The sequence below is a fragment of the Choristoneura fumiferana genome, chromosome Z (genome assembly GCF_025370935.1).
Source record: "Choristoneura fumiferana chromosome Z, NRCan_CFum_1, whole genome shotgun sequence".
NCBI lineage: Eukaryota > Metazoa > Arthropoda > Insecta > Lepidoptera > Tortricidae > Choristoneura > Choristoneura fumiferana.
Window position 1 is genome coordinate 40,814,970 of NC_133472.1, and position 21,019 is coordinate 40,835,988.

Below are 21,019 nucleotides of genomic sequence, written 5' to 3' on the forward strand. Positions count from 1 at the left end.
CTTTTCTAAGTGTTTTATTACAAATGCTATTTTTTGAAGTAGATAATTGTAAAGCCACGCCATTTTCTATGCTGGTTGTTCTTTAATAATATTAAGAATTATTTTTTTCAAGCTTATTAATGCTCGGTGTGAAAAGTTGTATGAGCCACTCGGGAGCAAAATTATTTTTATCTTGGGCGCTAACACTTGAATCCCTCATTACGCCTAGGATTCTACTTTAGAATCCCTCGCTACGCTCAGGATTCTATTGTAGAATCCTTCGCTACATTCTGGATTCAATTTACGCCCTCGCCGTTACCATTTTGCTCCCTTGTGACACAAATAACTATTATTTACTTTGGCGCGTTTACCGATTTCAAAGGGCACACTTTTCTTGTGCTTACGTTACGTAGATTTTTAGTATTTTTTTGTAAATTACTGTAATCACCAGTGCAATGTTTTTTAACCATAATTTCTGCAATAATCCCAATTAATTAATATTACTTTGACCAATTAACTTCAATACACACTGAGCTGGGAAATTAAATGTATGGTTTAAGTATATTGGGGTTCCGTACATACAAAAAGAGAAAACGGAACCTTTTAATATAGGATCGCTAATGTGTTTATCTGTTTACAACCAATTTGCGCAGAAACTATTGAACCGAGTTGAAATTGGGTACAGATTTATAAATCGTTTTTTTAGGGTGCCCATAGACGTAAAGTGGGGGTGATTAATGTTTAACTTTAAAATGTAAATTTTCATGAAACACGAGCGTCCCCCCTTCAAAAAATTTTGAAAAAATTCATAATGGTAGTAAGTATATTAAACTTTCAAGGAAAACAATAACGGCTAAGTTTGTTTGAGAATTATTAGTAGTTTAAGAGTAAATAGTAGCCTAAGGTATAAAATATACCTCAACTTGGAAGATTCCGTATAAAATACGAAATCCTTAAAAAAATATTACTTAATTTTTTGTAATGGCTACGGAACCCTAATTTGGGCGTGTGCGAAACGCTCTTGGCCGATTTTTTTTTAAGACAAAAACTTACACTAGAATCTAAACGCATCGTTGCGTATAAAAACACGTGCTGCAGTTGATATGAAATGTCTGAGTGCAATGGTTACTGTATAATAAAGAGTGCATTGAGTTAACAAGCTGCCTGCTGCCCGCTATGCGGGGCCCGTCTGGTTATGCACCAGTGGTTAGCTCCAGGGATGCTTTCTTCATATTTGTTACAATAAGGGGCTCTACACGAGTGTCAAACGGAATGTCAAATGCATGTACGCGCGCACACACATGCACACACACACACACACACACACACACACACACACACACACACACACGCACACACACACACACACACACACACACACACACACGCACACACACACGCACGCACGCACGCACGCACGCACGCACACAATTTAAGCTCATCGTAATTCATATAGTGAAATAGAACGGGTGATGTGATGAAGCACCAGGACTCCTCAATAATGAACGTCTCTGCATGGAAAAAAACAATTTTTCGTAATAGGTGACGAGCAGTTGACAACTATTGTATCTTAGTTCTTTTACACTAAAAAGCGTGAAAAAAAAATTATAACAAAAAATATAACCGACTACAAAGAAACCATGAAAATAATTTTCTATCAGTCTGAAGTCGGTTACGAGCCAGCAGGAGCGATTGAAGTCCAATATACTCGTATAGTTGTAGGTGAGGTAGACGATTATAGGTCCGCTCCTGCTGGCTCGTGTTGAGGCACCGACTTCAGACTGGTAGAAAATTATTTTCATGGTTTTTTGTAGTCGGTTCTATTATTTGTTATAAAAAAAAATTGTAGTTTTAATCCAGTTACAGCTCCTGAATTGCGAACGATCTTTATTTGTTTCCAACTCAGGGCGGCACTGCAGGGCTACTGCGAAACTCGAAACTCGTCTCAATACGAGAGCGAGAGGGACGGTACGATACGAACTTCGAGTTTCCAGTTTCGTAGTGGCCCTACTGACCCTGTCTCGGTTCCGTGCTGCCGCGCTTCGTGCACTATTGTTGTGCTGAGATGCACTGCGAACGTTTTGACCATTATGTGGCGTGGATTATGAAACTTGTGTCTGTTTATGCTACAGATCACAAGACCACAACTATGAGATCACAAAGGATCAACTTATGCACTCATTATAAAAGATCTACTGTTTACTAACTATGCTTTTGTGCGATTGATCAATTACATAATCGGTATTTTTTATAAAAACCATTGCTGCTTAGTCATAATATTTCTCTATCTTGCCACCACAACGTAGAATGGAAGTGGTATGACAACGACACAATTGTTGTCAAATTTCTATAAGACAACTGTCCTCGAACTCGAGGACGTATCAGCCGTGTTGAATCTGTACGATTCGTTCATATAGTTCGTTTTACAATCCAATATGTTAATGACATCTATCGGGCGATAGATAATTTTTTTGTAAACTGCTGTTAATTGTCTTGCACCTATTCCACCCTAGGTGGCAGCACGTTGCGTGCAATTTTCATTTACATAAATGAATGTACATTAGAAACTAAGTTGAGTGAGATTCTATTAGTCATTATGTAGTCACCGTATATACTTACGTACTGTTGTCGTAAAGTTCTAATGACGGCGACTACATGAGCTTTAGCACGAAATTACGCAATTTCATAAAAATAAGACCAAGCTAGACCATTGGTCCGTCCGTCCCCGAAAACGTCTAAATTAGAGCCGTTTCCGAGAGTTCTTTTAAAGGTACAATTAAACTAGTTTGCTAGTCGTTCAGTACTCCAAACAAAAGATTAGTTTTCTTTTTCTTTCTCTTATGAATCTTCAGAAAAACGAAGATAAACGACGAGTCCCGAGCGACAACATTCTGGTTGTACTGTTTTGGATTAGATTAAGTTCAGTTGCTACTGCGAATGTCAAATAAAATTATGCTTTTCTACTGGAAAGCGATAATACGCTTTAAATATATGAACCGACGACTGGAGAAGAGTTTTTGGCAGTTCATTCTGTGTCTTTTTCTCGTAGTTGTAACCCAATATCACTGACCCTACCATCACGAAAGGTAGGGTAGGCCTGTGGGAAAAACCATCATCAGAATTTTAAAAAGCTACGTTCTTCTGTTATAGAATCACTTTTTAGCAGCCGGCTTCTTGCGAATATCACTTTTTTGACGTGTATATTTAAATGCTATGCGATTTTTTTATACAGCTGCCGCCAGAATTCTCTATTCTTCTAGATTCTCGTGTCAAGAAACCTTGGCACGAGAAATATTGCTAGATGGCGTTAGTATCGAGAGTGCCTTGACGTTACAAGCTTGCGATTGGCTCAATTAGTTATTTAACCAATCATAGACGTGACACAAATGTCAAACTTGTCAACCGGACCACATGATACCAGCGTCAATTAGCCTGTCACCGCAACCCTCACTGCTTAGCACGCTCTGCAGCTGCAGGGCTACTACGAAATTCAAAATTCGAAGTTCGTGTCGTATCGTCCCGCCGACGCTTATATTATTTAATACGAGAGTGAGAGGGACGGTACGATACGAACTTCGATTTTCGAATTTCGTAGTAGTCCTGCTGAAACGGCTGTATGGATGTCATGGGATTTTCAGTCAAAATACAAGGGGAGTGGACAGCGCTCCGAAACTGAACGTTTTTGTAAGATGTTGTGATTCATAGTGTTGTGTATGTTAGTTATATCCTCGTACCTCGTACCGTGCTCTACGGACTGTGTCGATCTAGGTCGTGTATTAAATGTCATCTAGCTATGAAAATGGTGTTGACTTACTCATGCTGAAGTGCTTGTGTGTGTATCGATTATTTTTCCTTGTTAAAATACTTAGGACCAGTTGCACTATCCAGGGTTGTAAATACTGCTAATCTCGGTTTAGGGTCCCCTCAAGCTCGCCCTATACTTAAAATTGTTTTGGGTGCTTTTCCATTGTGCTAAAGCCCGCCTGGTAACTATTTGCTACGAATAAACGTACCCTTGTATACCCAGAATATCTCTAATTAAATAAGTTTCTTAAACACTGCTCTTACGAACTACGTGTTTTAATGGTGCGATGGTTAACTTGACGCGACAAGGCGCTGTGGCTAGGTTAATTGATTTATAATTATTTTTATCGCTTGCTATGCGGTACGTCAGCATCAAAAGTTGCTGCACACCTTTGTGCCTTATGTTATGATATGACTTTATAGCCTCATAAGTACATCACACAAGTTCGGCCAATATGTAACACTACAGAGTTCTAAAGTTTTTGGTAAAAATGTCATTTTTAATAAAAGATTTTTCTGCCGACTGTACGTTTTGTTGACTTGATTACAGACAGACAGACAGACAACGGGACGGTGAAACTAAATAAAAGCTTGTAAAAATACTTGTCGCTTCGCGAATGACATTTAATTGATTAATATGACTGTCTGTACTCTGTATTGACCTATTTGTTTTATTAAAAAAGTACTATATCTAAGTTTCGATCTAATCGCTGGTCACTCTTAGCTTTAGACTTTAGAGAAGTAATTAGTTATGTAAAAACCAAACGGGAGAATATTTGTGGGTATTTATTTTAAGAGAGAGAAAACATTTATTCATGACAACATGGAAAAGAAGATTAAAAATGAAATAAAAATGCGCATGTATGTCACGAAATTCAAATCAGCGAACTATTCCATGGTATGCAATGTCGTCGACGTAGACATAGCTATGACGTAGCATTATTTGAAACATCCTCTACCTGTGTTTCCAGGCATGTATCGACGACAACCTGGACATGGTGGAGTTCCTGGTGGCCCACGGTGCCGATGTGGACCGCGGCGACAACGAAGGTTGGACACCCCTGCACGCCACAGCCTCCTGTGGCTTCCTGAGCATAGCCAGGTGTGTAGAACCATTGCGAGCAGATAAACACTTCCACTGGCGCACAGTTGGTCAATGAGGGCTATCGTTTTTTGTCTCACTAGATGGCGCACTGTTGCGTGAGGTTTTTAAGTATGGCTTTCAAAGTCTGTTATTACGGGCGTGAAAACAAAGTTTAGATTAAAATCATATTAAATACACCTTAAAACCGTACCTTATAAACATCGAGCATGCCACAGTGTTGCTCCCCGTTTTGTTCGGAAAAAAGGGAGGACAAAGGTTTCCGAAAGACAAAACTGTCTCAAAACACAGACATTCATTGCCCCGGAACGCATATTTGCCATAATTAATTTCAGATATTGCAAAATATCCACAAAATTATTCTAATTACAAATAAACCCGCGTAGCTCACCCAAAAACTATGAGATTTGACATTTCGGAGACCTCACGCTACACTAGCGCCTCTAGTGGCAAATTCATACGCGATAGCCCTCATTCCAGGTTGAAACTGCTTCGAAACGGCTTGACCGATTTTTAGTTTTTTTTTGTGTAGGTATATTCGGTAAGTCTGAGAATAGAACGTAAATTATTTTTCATATTTCTACGTGGATGGAATCGCGGGCAACAGCTAGTTTATTATAAAGATTACACGGGTTTAATTAATAAAATCAAATATGATAAATGTAAGTAGCAAGTTATCAACAACACGAATAATATTTCTTTCAAAACAATTTAAAATAGGATTTAAACATTATTTTCTCAAAACTAGTTACAATCTACGCGAAAGCTATGCCAAATTCTTGTTAAGTACTGGAAATGGCGCCGTGGTGGCCTAGTGGTTTGACCTATCGCCTCTCAAGCAGAGGGTCGTGGGTTCGAACCCCGGCTCGCACCTCTGAGTTTTTCGAAATTCATGTGCGGAATCACATTTGAAATTTACCACGAGCTTTGCGGTGAAGGAAAACATCGTGAGGAAACCTGCACAAACCTGCGAAGCGATTCAATGGTGTGTGTGAAGTTCCCAATCCGCACTGGGCCCGCGTGGGAACTATGGCCCAAGCCCTCTTGTTCTGAGAGGAGGCCTGTGCCCAGCAGTGGGACGTATATAGGCTGGGATGATGATGATGATGATGACTGGAAATGACAGGACTGTTAGGGTGACGTGACTCACGTTTGCTTCAGCATTGTGTGCCATTAAATTGCTCGTATACACGGTTACGTATTAAGTTAGGTGTGACGTCATTAGATAATACAAGGTACGTTAGCTACTGTTTTCCCCATCCGGACAATGTTTATATTCTCGAGTAAGTAACTATGAAATTGAAATGTTTTTCGAATAGAAGTACTACATCAAATCTCGGAAGTCTACTCCAGTGGTATAGGCTTTGTGATAAGCGGTGCGTGTCAGTCATGTTACTCTCTTATAGGTATACACCGTGTAATTTTTGATTTCCGTTAACTTTAAGGGTACATTCAACAGGTCAGGTCCTGTCTTTGCCAGAGTCTTAAATTATCTTCATAATCTAAATCAGTTCAGCGGGTTAAGCGTAAAGAAGTAACAGACAATAGTTAACTTTCGCATTTATAATATTGGTGAGGATAAAATTATGGGAATTGAAGAGGTATGGTTGTTTCCTTTTTATTTCATCTACCTATCAGTATTTTGATTAATAAAATACTCGTTTAATACATGGGCTATATCAGAGAGATTTGGGGCCTGTTTTAACCACTCGCTGATAAATTTTATTGTGACAGATATCTGTGATGCCATCTCTTTTTGCTCTATTCGAATAAACGGAGACGGCATCACATCTAAATGAGTGGTGAAACAGGTTCTTAATGTGGTTTTTTCTTTCACATCTATTAGTTTTCAAATTAGGGATTTTTGACGCTTCCAAACGATCGCTAAATAGCGGCTCCGTTATTTTAAGAAAACTCAGCTTAACTTTAAGTAGCTAAATTATAAAGCTAATCAAATCGCAATAACGAAAATGAAAATGGCTGGCTCTACGCGCGTCATATCTTTGTTCTTGATACTAACAATTAAATATCTATTAAAAAAAAAACCCCGCAAATTAGCAATAACTTGTTTCATTGCAACAGACATATTGACTGTCGATTGGCAGCTTTAGTTGCTATTCTGCTGACAGAGGGAGTACTTGCGCGGGAGTGTTCTGACTTTGTCGGCATAAGAGTTCGTCAGTTAAAGAATCGCTTGTGTTTGTGTTTCAACTGTCGTAAGTAAAACTCGTGTGCTGTACAACGTGTTATTTTTGATTTCCGCTAAGAACATTCAACTGGTCTTCGTGTTTGAAAGATCGTGTATCACGGTGTTGCTTTGTGTTTTTTACGTCAGTAATTAAAGTGTTTTCAATTCAGAAGAAGTGAATGTAGTGTTTTTTTTTTGTCTTAGGTGTCACGTAAATTTCATTCGTCAGGTTTGTGAATTTTATGATTGGACTATTAACAAGGACTTAGCAGTTATTCAATCCATGTTTTTTTTGAAAAAAAAAAAAAAGTTTATCACCATGTAGCTTCTTTCAACGAACTAAGTCATGTGTCGAAGTTAACAAAAATCGAAGGAATACACGGTGTATAAGGTGTTATTCAACCACAACAGTATTCATTTGTCTGAGGCCTTTTGAAGAGTCACACAACCTATGTTCGGAGTTGTGCTCGATAGAAACCGAGATAAATACTAAACAAAGCTAAATTGTACTGATACGAGTACTAATATTAAATTAATTAAATTATTTCCAAGAACACTTAAGAATTGAAGTTTAATATTATTTAACTTCTTCCAAATTCAACGGATTAAATATATATTTTTTAATAACTTTAATATCAGAAAACCAAACCAACCGATATTTATAATGAATACAAGCAAACCAATGATGAATTCAATGACAGGCTATTTGTGTCACAGTTGTGATTGGTTAAATCCTACTAATATTATAAATGCGAAAGTTTGTGTGTGTTGTGTGTGTCTGTATGTTTGTTACTAATTCACGCTAAAACGGCTGGACAGATTTGGATGAAATTTGGCACGTAGATAGCTGAACATCTGTAATAACATTTATTTTTTGTTAGCCTATTTTTGTGTCCCACTGCTGGGCAAAGGCCTCTCCTCTCTTGCTCCACTCCTGCCTATCAAAGGCGAGCTCCCGCCATCCCGCATTATAGGCATCTAAGTCGTCCCTCCATCTCCTCTTCGGTCTGCCTCTATTACGGTATCCGTCACTAGGGACCCATTCCGTAACAATATTTTTATGTGTTTTACACTTTGTATTAATTCAAGCTGTTTGTTTTCCTAAAATAAATAAATAAATAAATAAATAATAGTGAAAAGTTTGAAACTATTTTCATTTTCGAAGTTAGTTACCTAGCTTAATTATATACTATAGAGGTTCCCTGTCCACCTTGCAGGTACCTGTTGGAGAGCGGTGCCGACGTAGCAGCGGTCAATTACGACGGGGAGTTAGCCGTGGACATCGCTGAGAGCGGGGCCATGGAGCAACTGCTGCAAAAGGCCATCGACGAGAAAGGTACAGGGCTCTGTAACACCATTAAGCGGTATTATCAAAGTGGTATCGTGGTATAAGATATGACATTCATTAACCAATTTATAGGACAGCTCTATAATAGTTTGAGTTTAAACACAAGCTGCTTTAGCTGTCCTGGTATTCTGTTGACTTCACTAGCATTCTCATCCAAGCTACATATTAGTAACAAGTTTCAAACCGGTGCCATTAAACATTGAAAGAGTTCCGTCTTGCGGAGCGGAGGCGATATCTGCTGGACCATCAGAATTACACTATCTTATTGTTTCTATTGTCACCGGACTTAAATAAACAATATTTCAGTATTTTCACTTTAATCTTTTACACGTTTTGTCCACATTCTTTTGCTAGTAGAAACTGTCCTGATTATAAAATACTCGAACAAAAACAAAATTAGTGTTCGCTTACATAAATTCAGTAATTTATTTAAGTAGATAGAGAAAACAACTAACAGCGTTTGTGGATTCTTCTTTCTTAAGTACTTTGTAGATTAAGGGGCTGTTTCACCATCCATTGATTAGCGTTAACCGACGGTTAAATGTGATGCCGTCTCCGTCTATTCGAACAAAACAAATAGAGACGGCATTTGATCGTCAGTTAACACTAATCAATGGATGGTGAAACAGCCCCTTAGTTTATTATATGTCAAATTTTACCATTACAATTTTTCCAAAGGCATCGACTGCGAGAAGTCGCGCAATGCTGAAGTTGACACTCTCCTCAGCGACGCCAAGAACTGGGCGGCGAACGGTTATGTGGAGGTGCGGGACCCTAAAACGGGGGGCACGCCGCTCCACGTCGCAGCTGCTAAGGGATACATCGATGTGAGTATAGTTTATTCTTGTATACAGTCTGTGGGGTTATAAGTCCCCAAAAATTATGTGGGGGTGCGGGATACCAAAACGGGGGGCACGCCGCTCCACGTCGCAGCTTCTAAGGGGTACATCGACGTGACACGTGACGCGACGTTACAGTGTAATTTTTAATTTGTATACGGTCTGTGGGGTTTTAAGTCCCCAAACTATTATATTGGGGTGCGGGGACCCCAAAAATTAGGCTTACGCCGCTCTTTGTCGCAGCGGTTGAGAGATATTAATTATACATTAAAGGGGTGAACGGCTATGTGGAGTGGCGTGACCTTAGGACGGGAGGTATATCGCTCCATGTCGCAGCGGCGAAGGGGCACATCACCGTAAGTAAAGTGTAGTCTTGTATAAAGTCTGTGGGGTTTTAAGCCCCCAAACAAGTGTAGGAGTGGGACCTTCAAACGGGGGCACGTCGCAGCCGGTAAGGGGTACAATGTTTTTTATTCTGGACTATGGAACAACCCTTAACCGACCGGACTGTCGTAATTTGGCGGTAAAGAAAACTCTTTCATTTTTTTAAATTAATTGATGCTACTTTAAAATCTGATATTTTTTTTTGTTAATTAGAAAGGTTAATTCCTATCGATAAAAAAAAGGTTTCAAGTGTTTCTAAAATTTTCATCCATTCCCTATTCTCATGTCAATTGTCCCCAGGTGGCGAAGATGCTCCTCGAAGAGTGCGGCGCGGAGCCCGACTGCGTGGATTACGAGGGTTGGACGCCGCTTCACGCCGCCGCGCTCTGGGGGCAAAAGGAGGCGGCCGCGCTACTGCTGAAGAGCGGCGCCGATCCCCACCTCAAGAACTACTCGGTAAGTAAAGGCTGACCAGAATTATAAAAAAACCTCGCCATATTGCGGAACACCAATAGAACTAATTTCTTGCACTGGTAACACTAAATTCAAATGTCAAAGTTTAACGTTGTTTGCGCGTGGTATTTTAAAGTGTTGTTTTCTGTTTTTGTGCGTTAAAATGCCGAAGATTATCTTTCTATAGCTTTTTCTTTTCTATAGCTTTGGAAGGAAAATAATTCAGGAAAAGTCTGAGGGATTAGAAAATATTCCTTTAAATAACATCACCGAACACCGTTGTCAATATGACTGATAGGTATAGTAAGTGTAAAGAATGTTGCAATATAAAACGTAGAAGTGCTGCCCACGCGTCAGGTTTTTTATATTCCTCGTCAACCTTTAACATAAATATCATGCCGCATTTACACTCGCGTACGAGTCGCGAGACGAGGCGCGAGGCGAGGTACGAGGTGAGAGTGTGACCAGACGCGCGCGCCTCGCCTCGCCCCTCGCAGCGTCGAACGCGAGCTTGGTGTTTACATTCGCGCTCTCGCTTTATTCGAGATTCGAGACAGAACTCGCCACAAGAGTGTAGACATAAGCTCATTTACCATCGATCACGCGAGCCGCGAGCCGCGAGCCGAGACGAGTATAAATCCCGCACCACACGCATTGGTGTACATCGGGTCGATTCCAATTTGCGCCGCTGCACGCCGTAAAACAGGAATAGTAACCACATAAATAGGCTAATAACTATGTTTGTTTACTACAAAACGACATTATTAATTAATTAGGGTAAAACTGAAACAACATCAAAGACAGTAACTAAATTAATATCTTTTTAGGGGCAGACGTGTATGGACCTTGTGGACCCGACTATATCGTCGTGGCTCGCGGAGGCGACCCTAAAGGCTCCTCGTCGTGTCAACAACAATAATAATAACAATAAGCGCAAGCTCAGCCCGCCGCGGCAAGAGGTCAAGCGGGTAGAGCTACAGATAACCGGACAGGATGCTGTCAACGGTGAGTTTACAACAAACACGACTATTTGATAGGTTTCTAGCGCATGGTGGTTACAGGCGTTACGTCGCGTCAACAACAATAACAACAAAAGCAAGCTCAGTCTGCCGCGGCAAGAGGTCAAGCGGGTAGAGCTACAGATAACTGGACAGGATGCTGTCAGTCAACGGTGAGATTACAATAGACACGACTACTTGATAGGTTTCTAGCGCGTGGTGACTACAGGTGGTTCGTCGCGTCAACAACAATAACAACAAACGCAAGCTCAGTCTGCCGCGGCAAGAGGTCAAGCGGGTAGAGCTACAGATAACTGGACAGGATGCTGTCAGTCAACGGTGAGATTACAATAGACACGATTACTTGATAGGTTTCTAGCGCGTGGTGACTACAGGTGGTTCCTCGCGTCAACAACAATAACAACAAACGCAAGCTCAGTCTGCCGCGGCAAGAGGTCAAGCGGGTAGAGCTACAGATAACTGGACAGGATGCTGTCAGTCAACGGTGAGATTACAATAGACACGATTACTTGATAGGTTTCTAGCGCGTGGTGACTACAGGTGGTTCGTCGCGTCAACAACAATAACAACAAACGCAAGCTCAGCCCGCCGCGGCGTGAGGTCAACTCTTGTTCTCCGTTCATAACCATCTTACATAACCAGCAGTAGCCAAATTATACCTAACATAGTTAATATGTTAATTATTACCTAACATAGTTATGTCCTGGCGAGTTGCGACTGTTTCTACTGTTATTTCCTTTTCATTAATTGATGAATGGTAAACATTTTAGTTCGTCGTAATCCCACTTAATATAATAAATGCGAAAGTTTGTAAATCTGTTTGTTACTTCATCACTTCTAAACCGCTGAACCGATTTAAATGAAATCCGGTATACAGATAGTTTGAGTCCCGGTAAAGGACATAGGATAGTTATCTCGGAAAACTGCATAGTTCCCGCGGGATAGCTAAAACCGAAATTTACGCGGAAGGAATCGCGGGCGACGGCTAGTACTGAGTAATTCTTTTTCATATGTGATTGAGGTTTGAAATGTTTGTACGTATACCTAGTGCCACGAATCCACGAATACGAACTTTGATTTTCGAATTTCGTTGTAGCCGTCCTGTACCCATCGACATATTTGTATAGACTGCATGTTTCGTACATTAAAACGGCGCACAAACTTAGTTCACAGCGCGGTTTGGTGAATGTTTCACTATAGTTTGTTGACGTCCGTGACAGGGGTTGTGTCAAAGTAATATTCATGTTTTAGTTTCAAAACAGCTAGTCTAGTGCCGTAAGGTACATAGATGTCAATGCCTGTATCGTATTATCACAATCATGTCATCAACATAGACAAGCCGCCGGCCGCCGCGGAGATCATAAAGACTGACAGCAAGCCGCCGAAGGGCCGCGCGCCGTCGCCGGACGCGGAGCCCGGGCCGGACGAGCCGCCGTCCTGGCGCCGGACGGCCTCGTTACGGAAACAGCCTGACATCACACGTTAGTACACGAACTAAACATTCGTTTTGCTAATTAGGAATATGTTAAAATTTCAAGTTTCTAGGATAACCGGAAGTCCTGTCGAACAATCTGAATTATGAGCCAGGAACCTTTGTGCTACTAGTCATGTTGTAATCCCACATCTTTTTCAAGGAAATCAAGTGTTTTATTTATTTATTTAAAGGTTCCACTCTGGAATTGAATCTGAACACACTTGAATCTGTTTATTCGACTGTATAGATGTAGTGAAAAAAGTGTTTACACAGGCCAAGTCAAATTCAATCTTATGTCAATGTCATACAGGCTTTGACGTGGAAAAACTTTTCTCACTTTAACCATACCCTATGGGTTACACGGTTATGTACAGCAAATTGTGTGGACATACCTTTTTTAATGACTGTTTCTTTTGTTTTGACTTATTATTAGAAAAAAAAAACACTTATACATTAAAAAAAACTTACAAAAAAAGAGTACAATTATTCTTGCATTCTATTGATGCCAAGTTTCCTTCTGTTTCCAGGTGAGACCAAACCAGCTAACAACACAGTCGATAATGAAACCATCCTGAGGAGAACACACAGCTTTGAAAATGATAAGACGTGAGTGTCGAATGCATGCGACTAACTACCTTTTTTTAATATAGATGTATTTTTTAATTTATTTTTAATCTGTATAAAGTCTTTATAACTGGATTTTGTTATTTGGCATGTGACGACTAAAATTGATGTTAATGTGCTCATTGAGACACGCCACTGCGACTGGGGACCGCGAGAAGGTTGCCGCTTCGTCTATTTAAGGAACAGACAAGCGACAATTGGTCGAATGCTTTGCGTGTAAGACATGTATTGTGAAGTCAATAAGCTTTTGTTAAAAAAATCGTTTTTAATACAAGCTTTTTTGCTGACTGTACTTCCATTGTCATAGTTTAGATTATTACTAATATCCGTACCAAGTTTCAAGTCGGTACTATTAACCATTGAGGAGTTCCTTCCTGCGGAGACGATCCGTGCAGGACCAAAGCTGTCACTACCAGATTATTCTACTGTCGCCAAATTTACATAAGTATGCCAAATCTCAAGTCGATCGGACTACTGGAAGTGGGTCAAATTTAGCTTCCAAGATTTGACCCAAACCCACAAATAAACAGGTGAAACTAAATAATAGCTTTTAAAAATGGTTTTTAAAATACAAATAATGTTTGAAGAAGTATGATGATCTGGCTTAGTATCCATACTAAAGAAGCGGTTGACTGAATGACTGACTGACTGACTGACTGATTGCATAAATTTTTGGACTGCACTCACTAACTGACTGATAGCTGAAGTGGTTTCACTTTGACTAACTAGCAGCCTAATTTTCCGCCGAAAATCAAATCCCCTGAAGGTGGAGATTTTATATTCAGGTTTTAGCTTTGGCTTTATTGTTTTTTGAAAATCAATTCTAAAAGGGTGGAATTAGGCTACCATTTTGTATGAAATGTCATACAAAAGCAGACGAGAGACAATTAATCCACTGTGCCACACGGTGTATTATATGATCTAGTTTCTTTATAAATAATAGATTGGAAGACTTCACGTGACCTCACTGGTTCACAAGCGGTAGCGCGCACGCTGTCTCTTTCGCGGTGGCGCGTCTCAAATTGCAATTGGTTAGTGCTGGCATTGTAACTCGAGTTGCTGCGACTACGTACAGTCGAATATAAATATGAATCACTGACTATTTAATGGTCTGCCCGTACCCATCGACGCGGAAATGGCTTTAGCCAGTCAAAGAATGCTTTATGTCCATGCAATAACAAGGAGTAAGATGTTTTCCCGTTGGTACATTTCGTTTCACGTCAGCCGACTCGATCGTCGACTTTTTCGCTCTAATTGCGTGTATATAAAGCGTTTTTGATCGCCTAAACCAGATTAATAAGGGTAATATGGGTCTATTTATTTGCCAATTCAATTGACTAAACCAACTAAAAATCAAATACAATAAGGATTAAACGTTGCTCAAAACTGAGTTTTCAGTACCGAAAGCGTGGAGACAGTTTTTTCTTGCGATATATTTATTCCGCAAAATTAATTATTTTAATATGTATTTGATTGCGTCCTTTTTAGCCTAGCAGGAAAGGGACATGCGATACGCGAGACGTGTAAATTCTAAAAGTTTGGTCTAAGGGCCTCCGCTAAATCGCGCGGTGTCTTGGCTTGACGTAGCGGTTGTTTCACGTCATCTGACAGAGCAGCGCAGGCGGGACTCTGCTCTATTGAAACCTAAGAAACAGCACGCGCCAAGTCAAGCCGTACAGCCGCCCGAGTTAGCGGAGGCCCTAACGTCTCTTGCGACGTTTACTCGATGGTAGACATCGAGCACCCACAACACAACTGGAGTCGCTACGTGTAGAATTAGTTTCAAACGCTTCTGACTATTTTACAGCGGAAGCTGCTGGGTTCTAATTGGTCTATCCTCCCCACATTGGCCGGTTTAGCTATATCGCTAAGACGTCCAGCATAATTACTTGACAACATTTTAAGGCCTATGACGATGATATAATGATGATGATTTTGTTTGTGAAATTTGGCACTTAGCGGTGAAACTTAGTTCTATTAATTTTAAAGTTGTAGTCATTAACTGCTGTTGCTGCTGAGTGGAAGAACAGAGGGGAGGCTTTTGCCCAGCAGAGGGACACAATACAAGCAAAAAAAAAACTTAAAAAAACTGCTGTTTAAACCATATCACATCATGTTTCTGATTTTAACCGACTCCTGACAGAAACTTTTGAATCGACCGGGCAATTCTAGTTGTGTGCTAGGTGCTTTTTGCACATTCCTTTCCTACTGGGTCAGTCAGCAAGTCAGCAAAGGATGCAAGTGGCAACCGAGAAAAAGGCTCGTGTTTGACACCCCACTTCATTGGAAACATCATGGCGCTTAGAAGCGAATCATATGGGGCTTATGGGTTATACAGGGAGTTGAGATCTGGATTTTGCTTATAGGTTGCTCGCGTCTATGTTTTTCAGTATTACATGGTTCACTTTTGTGAAGTTCTTGATATGAGAAAAATCATACCCCCTGTATAGTTTACTAACTTCAAAAAGTTGCTAAATGAAGTTAGTCTTAAGAATTTCATATTATGTTACTGTCTGGATTAGCTATAATTATTATAATACTTCTTAGTCCATGCTATTGCATGATCGAACCAACATATCAACAAACAAAATAAAATATAAAATAACCCAATCTCCTATACTCCTTTGAGACACATGTGTCAACTGAAGTTGCACCATTTGTGGAAGAAGGATGTATGTCAGTTTATGTATGGTTCGACTTTTAGCTGTCATCCTTGCCTCCAGGTAGCTTGTAGTATTTTGATTGTACGAAAAGCCTTATGTTCTCAACTCCCTGTGTGACCTTAAATGTTGTTAATTTTGAACCGCACATGTTATTGGGTGTGCTTTATATCGTCCAATATTTATTTGTGTTTATTTTTCATGCCAGCACTATTCATAATAGAAAATATCATCGCGTTTACATCGTCACGGTTTGAATCATTCATACTTAACGATAATAACAATGTGCTAACGATTTTAAAGTACCAGGGCATCAGAGGCCGCCAGGAGTTTTAAGTTGATCATGTTGTTTTCAGAATAAAAGAGAAATTCAACCGAGTGAGCTTACTTATAAGCCGTTTCGATACGCTGTCGAGTCAGACGAAAAGAAACAGCGGCTTTGACATAAGTGACGAGTTAGTTATTATGCAGACTGTGTGTGTCTATTGTCTAGTTGGGTACTCTCGTCCTAGTTCGGTGTAGGGTTATTTTCTATGCTTGAGGACTGTTCGGATTAATTGCAACTTAAATTTATTTTTAATGTTCTTTTTTGGGAAGTTTAGATAGCTTATCGAAAATTCAAACTGAGACATGGATGCACAGAAAAGTCAGAAAAAGAGACCAGCGCTGGGAATCGAACCCAGGTCCTCAGCAATCCGTGCTGCGTGCTATAACCCCTACACCACCGCTGGATCGATATTCGATATGGTTTCACGGGATACCCGTAAAAGTAACAAATTTGGAGTTGAAATAAAAAATACAAAAATACTCCAAAGAACCAATCATAATTTAGATAGCTTGTTTTGACCAAATTGAAAGTGCCTGTAAACAATCCACATTAGAAAATTCGGCATAGTTCAGAAAATTTATGTAGTAGCAGTATTCTTGACAGCGGGGCTACTCCTAGATTCGAAGATCGAAGTTCGTGTCGTTCCGTCCCTCTGACACTTGTACTATTTAATACGAGAGACTAGGACGTACGATACGATCTTCGCTTTTCGAATTGGAGTAGGCCCTCAGTTTGCAAGTGATACGGTAATGCTTGTCCCTGATCAATTTAAAGATACTAAAAAGTGTTATCGTCTTTCCAATTTACTCGGACGATATAATACTTTTGAAACGTGTATAAAACGTGTATTACGTATAAACTATTAAAAGAGCACGGCCGGTAGAACGAAAAAAAAAATACTTTAAAGAATATAGATAATTTCTCCGTATAATACGTACTTCGTTGACTCGAACGATCCAAAGTTTAGTTTGATTATTAGCCCAGCGAGCTATTTGCAACGTCCAAACACACATACCTTACACAGATACCTTATTGTCTGTCATACTTGAAATCATAGTCATTTTTACCAAATCTTTCTATCGCACGGTGTAAGATGAGGGTAGTAAGAGAAAGTGAACTGATGGTAACGTCAGTGTGACGACGGCCACAGCTCACGTCAGCTTCCGTGTGTCCGTAAAGTGGACTAGTGTATACAGCGTGTATTTTTGATACAACCACAAACTTTAAGGTTTCTGTTTCAACACCCATTGTTTTTTTTTGACGGATAAATGTGATGTCTCCGTCTATTCGAACGAAACAAACAGAGACGGCATCAAATTTATCCATCAGATAAATTTAATCAATGGATGGTGAAACAGGGGGTAAGGGTAGTTAGTGAGGGCCCTATTAAACACGTTTTATTACGTTTTACTAAGAAATTGCGACTTATTAGTTACCTTATAAGTATTACTACGTGATACTACTTTGTTTTGATTTAAAACGTCGCACTTGTTGACGTGACAGCTGTCACAGAATGCTTCTCTCTTGTATGAAATAATTATTGTTCGTATAAAAAAAGTACGCTCTGGTACTAATTGTCGTTGCGTTTGTTGTTTTGTTGTTTAATATCGGTTCATAAATAAATCTACGTCTGGTTACAGTTTGTGGCTATATCAACAATACACGGTGTATGAATGGTTAGGTAACATGATCTTACAGTCCTCAAGCTCTAACACTTGGCATGCTTGTGTTGTGAACAGTTTCTATCAGCGCTACAGGGACGTCACGGCGCGTATCAAGGCGTCCTCCTGCCCGTCCATACCGCCGGCGCCGCTCGCAGAGAAGGAAACTAACGATACTAACGAGGACGTGCAGACAAGGTGCCCGCAACCGTGTCGCCTGGGTTCATGTTTGGGGCTTGCAAACAATAGTTATTTGTTATGCAAGGGTGGAAAGTTACTGTTGGGCGCGAGTGCTTGTATTGAAACCCGAGCAAGCGAAGGATTCTAGGATTGAATCACGAGTGAAGCGAGTGGTTCAAAAGAAGAATTCTAAACGTAGCCGAGGGTTTCAAAGGCACGAGATGCTAAACAACTTTACAGCCGAGAAAAATTACAGTAAAAAATACCTGAAATATTTTAAGGGGAAAAGCCAGAGATCGCAAAAAATCGTAAATGGGTCGGATGCATCGATAAAGGTAGTTCTGGACAATTTTGTGTCAAACAAAAAGTTTTTGTCAATATAATTTATATAGGCTTAACCTTGCCGCCCAGTGGCCTAATATAGAACTTATTGTAATGTGGCGTCGAACTCTCTTATAAATGACAAAGTTTCATGTTCATAAAAAAAAACCCGTCTATGTCCACCGTCGCCTTTAGTTTTGTTCTAAATCTTTTTTAACTAAGGTGAGCTTCCGCGCATCATTTTACTTTTAACCTCGAGTTAATTGCTAACGCAGGGTTAAGTAGTGACAACTGCGAAACCAAACCCCGATGATTGATTTTTTAACCTTGGACCGTAGAAGTGGTTCTAATGTAACGCCTTTTAATTCTGAGCGTATTAGTGCCACACTCCTGAATCAGTGTACACAACGGGGTGTTGTCCACGTTGAGAACCTATTTAATAGGCTAATAGGCTATAGGCGTGCTAAGACGTCAACTTTGACCACTTGAACCTTAAACATAAGTAGTCTCTTCCGGCCTTATACCACAAACGTTCAAGCGTACCAAGTCCACCTAATTGTCACTTTTAAGTTACCAATGGTCTTTTAGCCCTCATTATTAGAGAGCGGATTTGAAGTAGCGATTACAAGTTTAATATGGATAAGACTATTATTACAAGTAAGCATTTATTTTTATCAAAAAGGTGCGTAATAAATATGGCATTGTAATTAGATAACTATAAGACCAATAAACAACATAAAATCTTATAAATAAATCTATCTATCTATCTAACCAATCGCACTAGTCATATATATATTTAACTTGTAATTGCTACTTTAAATCCGCTCACTACTCATTATGTCGATTTGTAGCACTTGTAATTTTTGTGGTCGTCGACACGGGGTTTTTGTAGTGTGGACGTCGTTTAATGGTCGTCGATTGAATATCAGTAGTAAACCATCTTGACGACTATCTTAGGAATACTGTGGTGGCTTCCCTTTTGCCTCCAACACAGCAGTGCTGGAGTCCGGAGTAGTTAACAATAGAGAGGGCTGCTGCCCTCTGGCACATCAAGTCCCATGGTCGACAACCATACACGGGAAGAGATGAGTCCGTCCCAGTGGCGCAGCGTAGTGGGAGCGGCCCCGGGCACTGAATAATATCTAGATAATAATTATTTCACAGTTTTGTTGCAACTACGATTCGGACTGATTAGAATGTGCACTAAATTTTCCATTACTTATACTGTGAGGAAAACGGGATATCCCCTTTTTATAATGAATGTTACAATAGTGACATCTTGTAGACTATAGTTTTTTAAAACCTTCATCATTTCGTAGATCGTTGAGATGTAGAATGAAAATTATACTCATTACTCATAGGTATTAATATGGACATAAGTATTATTTTTTGAGCAAACTCATACGAATCATTACGTAGTAGTCACATTGGTAGTTTCATGAAACAAAAGCTTAGTTCCAACATGAACCCAGAACTGACATCGACACCGAATTATTACAAAGAACATATTTAATAAATCCTCATAATAATATTCAAATATCATCTAACTTCATTCAACATTAATATCACACTTTACGATACACGCGTAGAAACTTGACGCCACACGTCATTCATACGTCATGTGTGGCATTTCATTACTAGAGTTCGGAAAGAGTGAGCTATTATCATTAATGTCATTTGTAGATACTAATATGGATACACCCTGAAAATAAATATTAAAACAAAACAAAACTTTACTCGTTATGATCAACTAAAATGACAATATACATCGCAAAACGAGTACTGACCATGCTTTTAAATGTATTTGAAGCGATCTGTTTACTCGTAATTCTAATAAATGACTATCAGTTTAAGTATATTTTGTATTCTTCCGTTTAATATCCATTTATAGACAGAGAAAGATCATGGGACAACTATTAAATGACAGGGTATGTCCATGTTATGCAAACTCTCAAAACAGCTCATTATTTCTGAGCTCTGTTCTTTATTTTGTATTGATTTTGAATGGAGTATGTTTTAATGGTATGTCTGCTTTTTTCCCGTCTATTATTACATGTCCTGGTTCTGTTTATATGTGTACGTTTATATTAAGATACAAGTATTTTATTTATGTTGTTTCAGTTGTTGGTAGAGGGGGCCAGACTTTGTTAAATGTGTAGAATTAGTATTAATAATCATATAAATTTAAAGTGACTCAAATGTAATTGATTCGTGCAAAATTAGAGTACAAAGATATGGGAATGAAATTTCACTTATCTACACATATTTAAAAATGTCTTTGTGCGAAGTGATGCGAGTAACTTTTTAAGAGGCTACATTCAATTACATTTGAGAAACGTGTATATCTTATAGTTGAAATATTAGTATCTATTGATTTACGGTTTTTATCTTACTTTTAGTAAGCGGCGACTTTTAATCTGTCATCTCCCAGGATAACAGGATCAAAGGAATTTGGGCACAAATTTGTGCCTCTGGGAGAGGACAGGTTAAAAAGCATTTTTGCCATACTTTTGACATTTGTACTCTATAACCGATGTTCGAAATCACATCTCTATACACGGAAGTGGTAAAAAATTGTATTTGCAGTACCTAACTAAAGCTGTATACAGTTTTATCGAATGATCAAAATTTTTATTAGAGCGTTGTTTTGTAGAA

General features: G+C 39.4%; 1 protein-coding gene across 11 annotated transcripts in view; it reads left to right on the forward strand.

Moving 5' to 3' along the window:
- The window catches only part of Mbs (Myosin binding subunit), a 115,621-nt gene that overhangs the window by 37,557 nt on the left and 57,045 nt on the right, over window positions 1-21,019 (forward strand). For 4 of the 11 annotated variants that reach the window (XM_074100190.1, XM_074100180.1, XM_074100209.1 and 1 more), the window contains exons 2-9: window positions 4,755-4,885; window positions 8,291-8,409; window positions 9,100-9,248; window positions 9,945-10,100; window positions 10,925-11,102; window positions 12,451-12,597; window positions 13,118-13,196; window positions 17,942-18,061. In XM_074100190.1, coding sequence (XP_073956291.1) covers window positions 4,755-4,885; window positions 8,291-8,409; window positions 9,100-9,248; window positions 9,945-10,100; window positions 10,925-11,102; window positions 12,451-12,597; window positions 13,118-13,196; window positions 17,942-18,061 — 1,079 coding nt within the window. Of the gene's footprint in view, window positions 1-4,754; window positions 4,886-7,012; window positions 7,303-8,290; window positions 8,410-9,099; window positions 9,249-9,944; window positions 10,101-10,924; window positions 11,103-12,450; window positions 12,598-13,117; window positions 13,197-16,230; window positions 16,330-17,941; window positions 18,062-21,019 lie in introns of those variants that run through there. The other 7 variants (XM_074100256.1, XM_074100197.1, XM_074100249.1 and 4 more) reach the window with 7 other exon arrangements.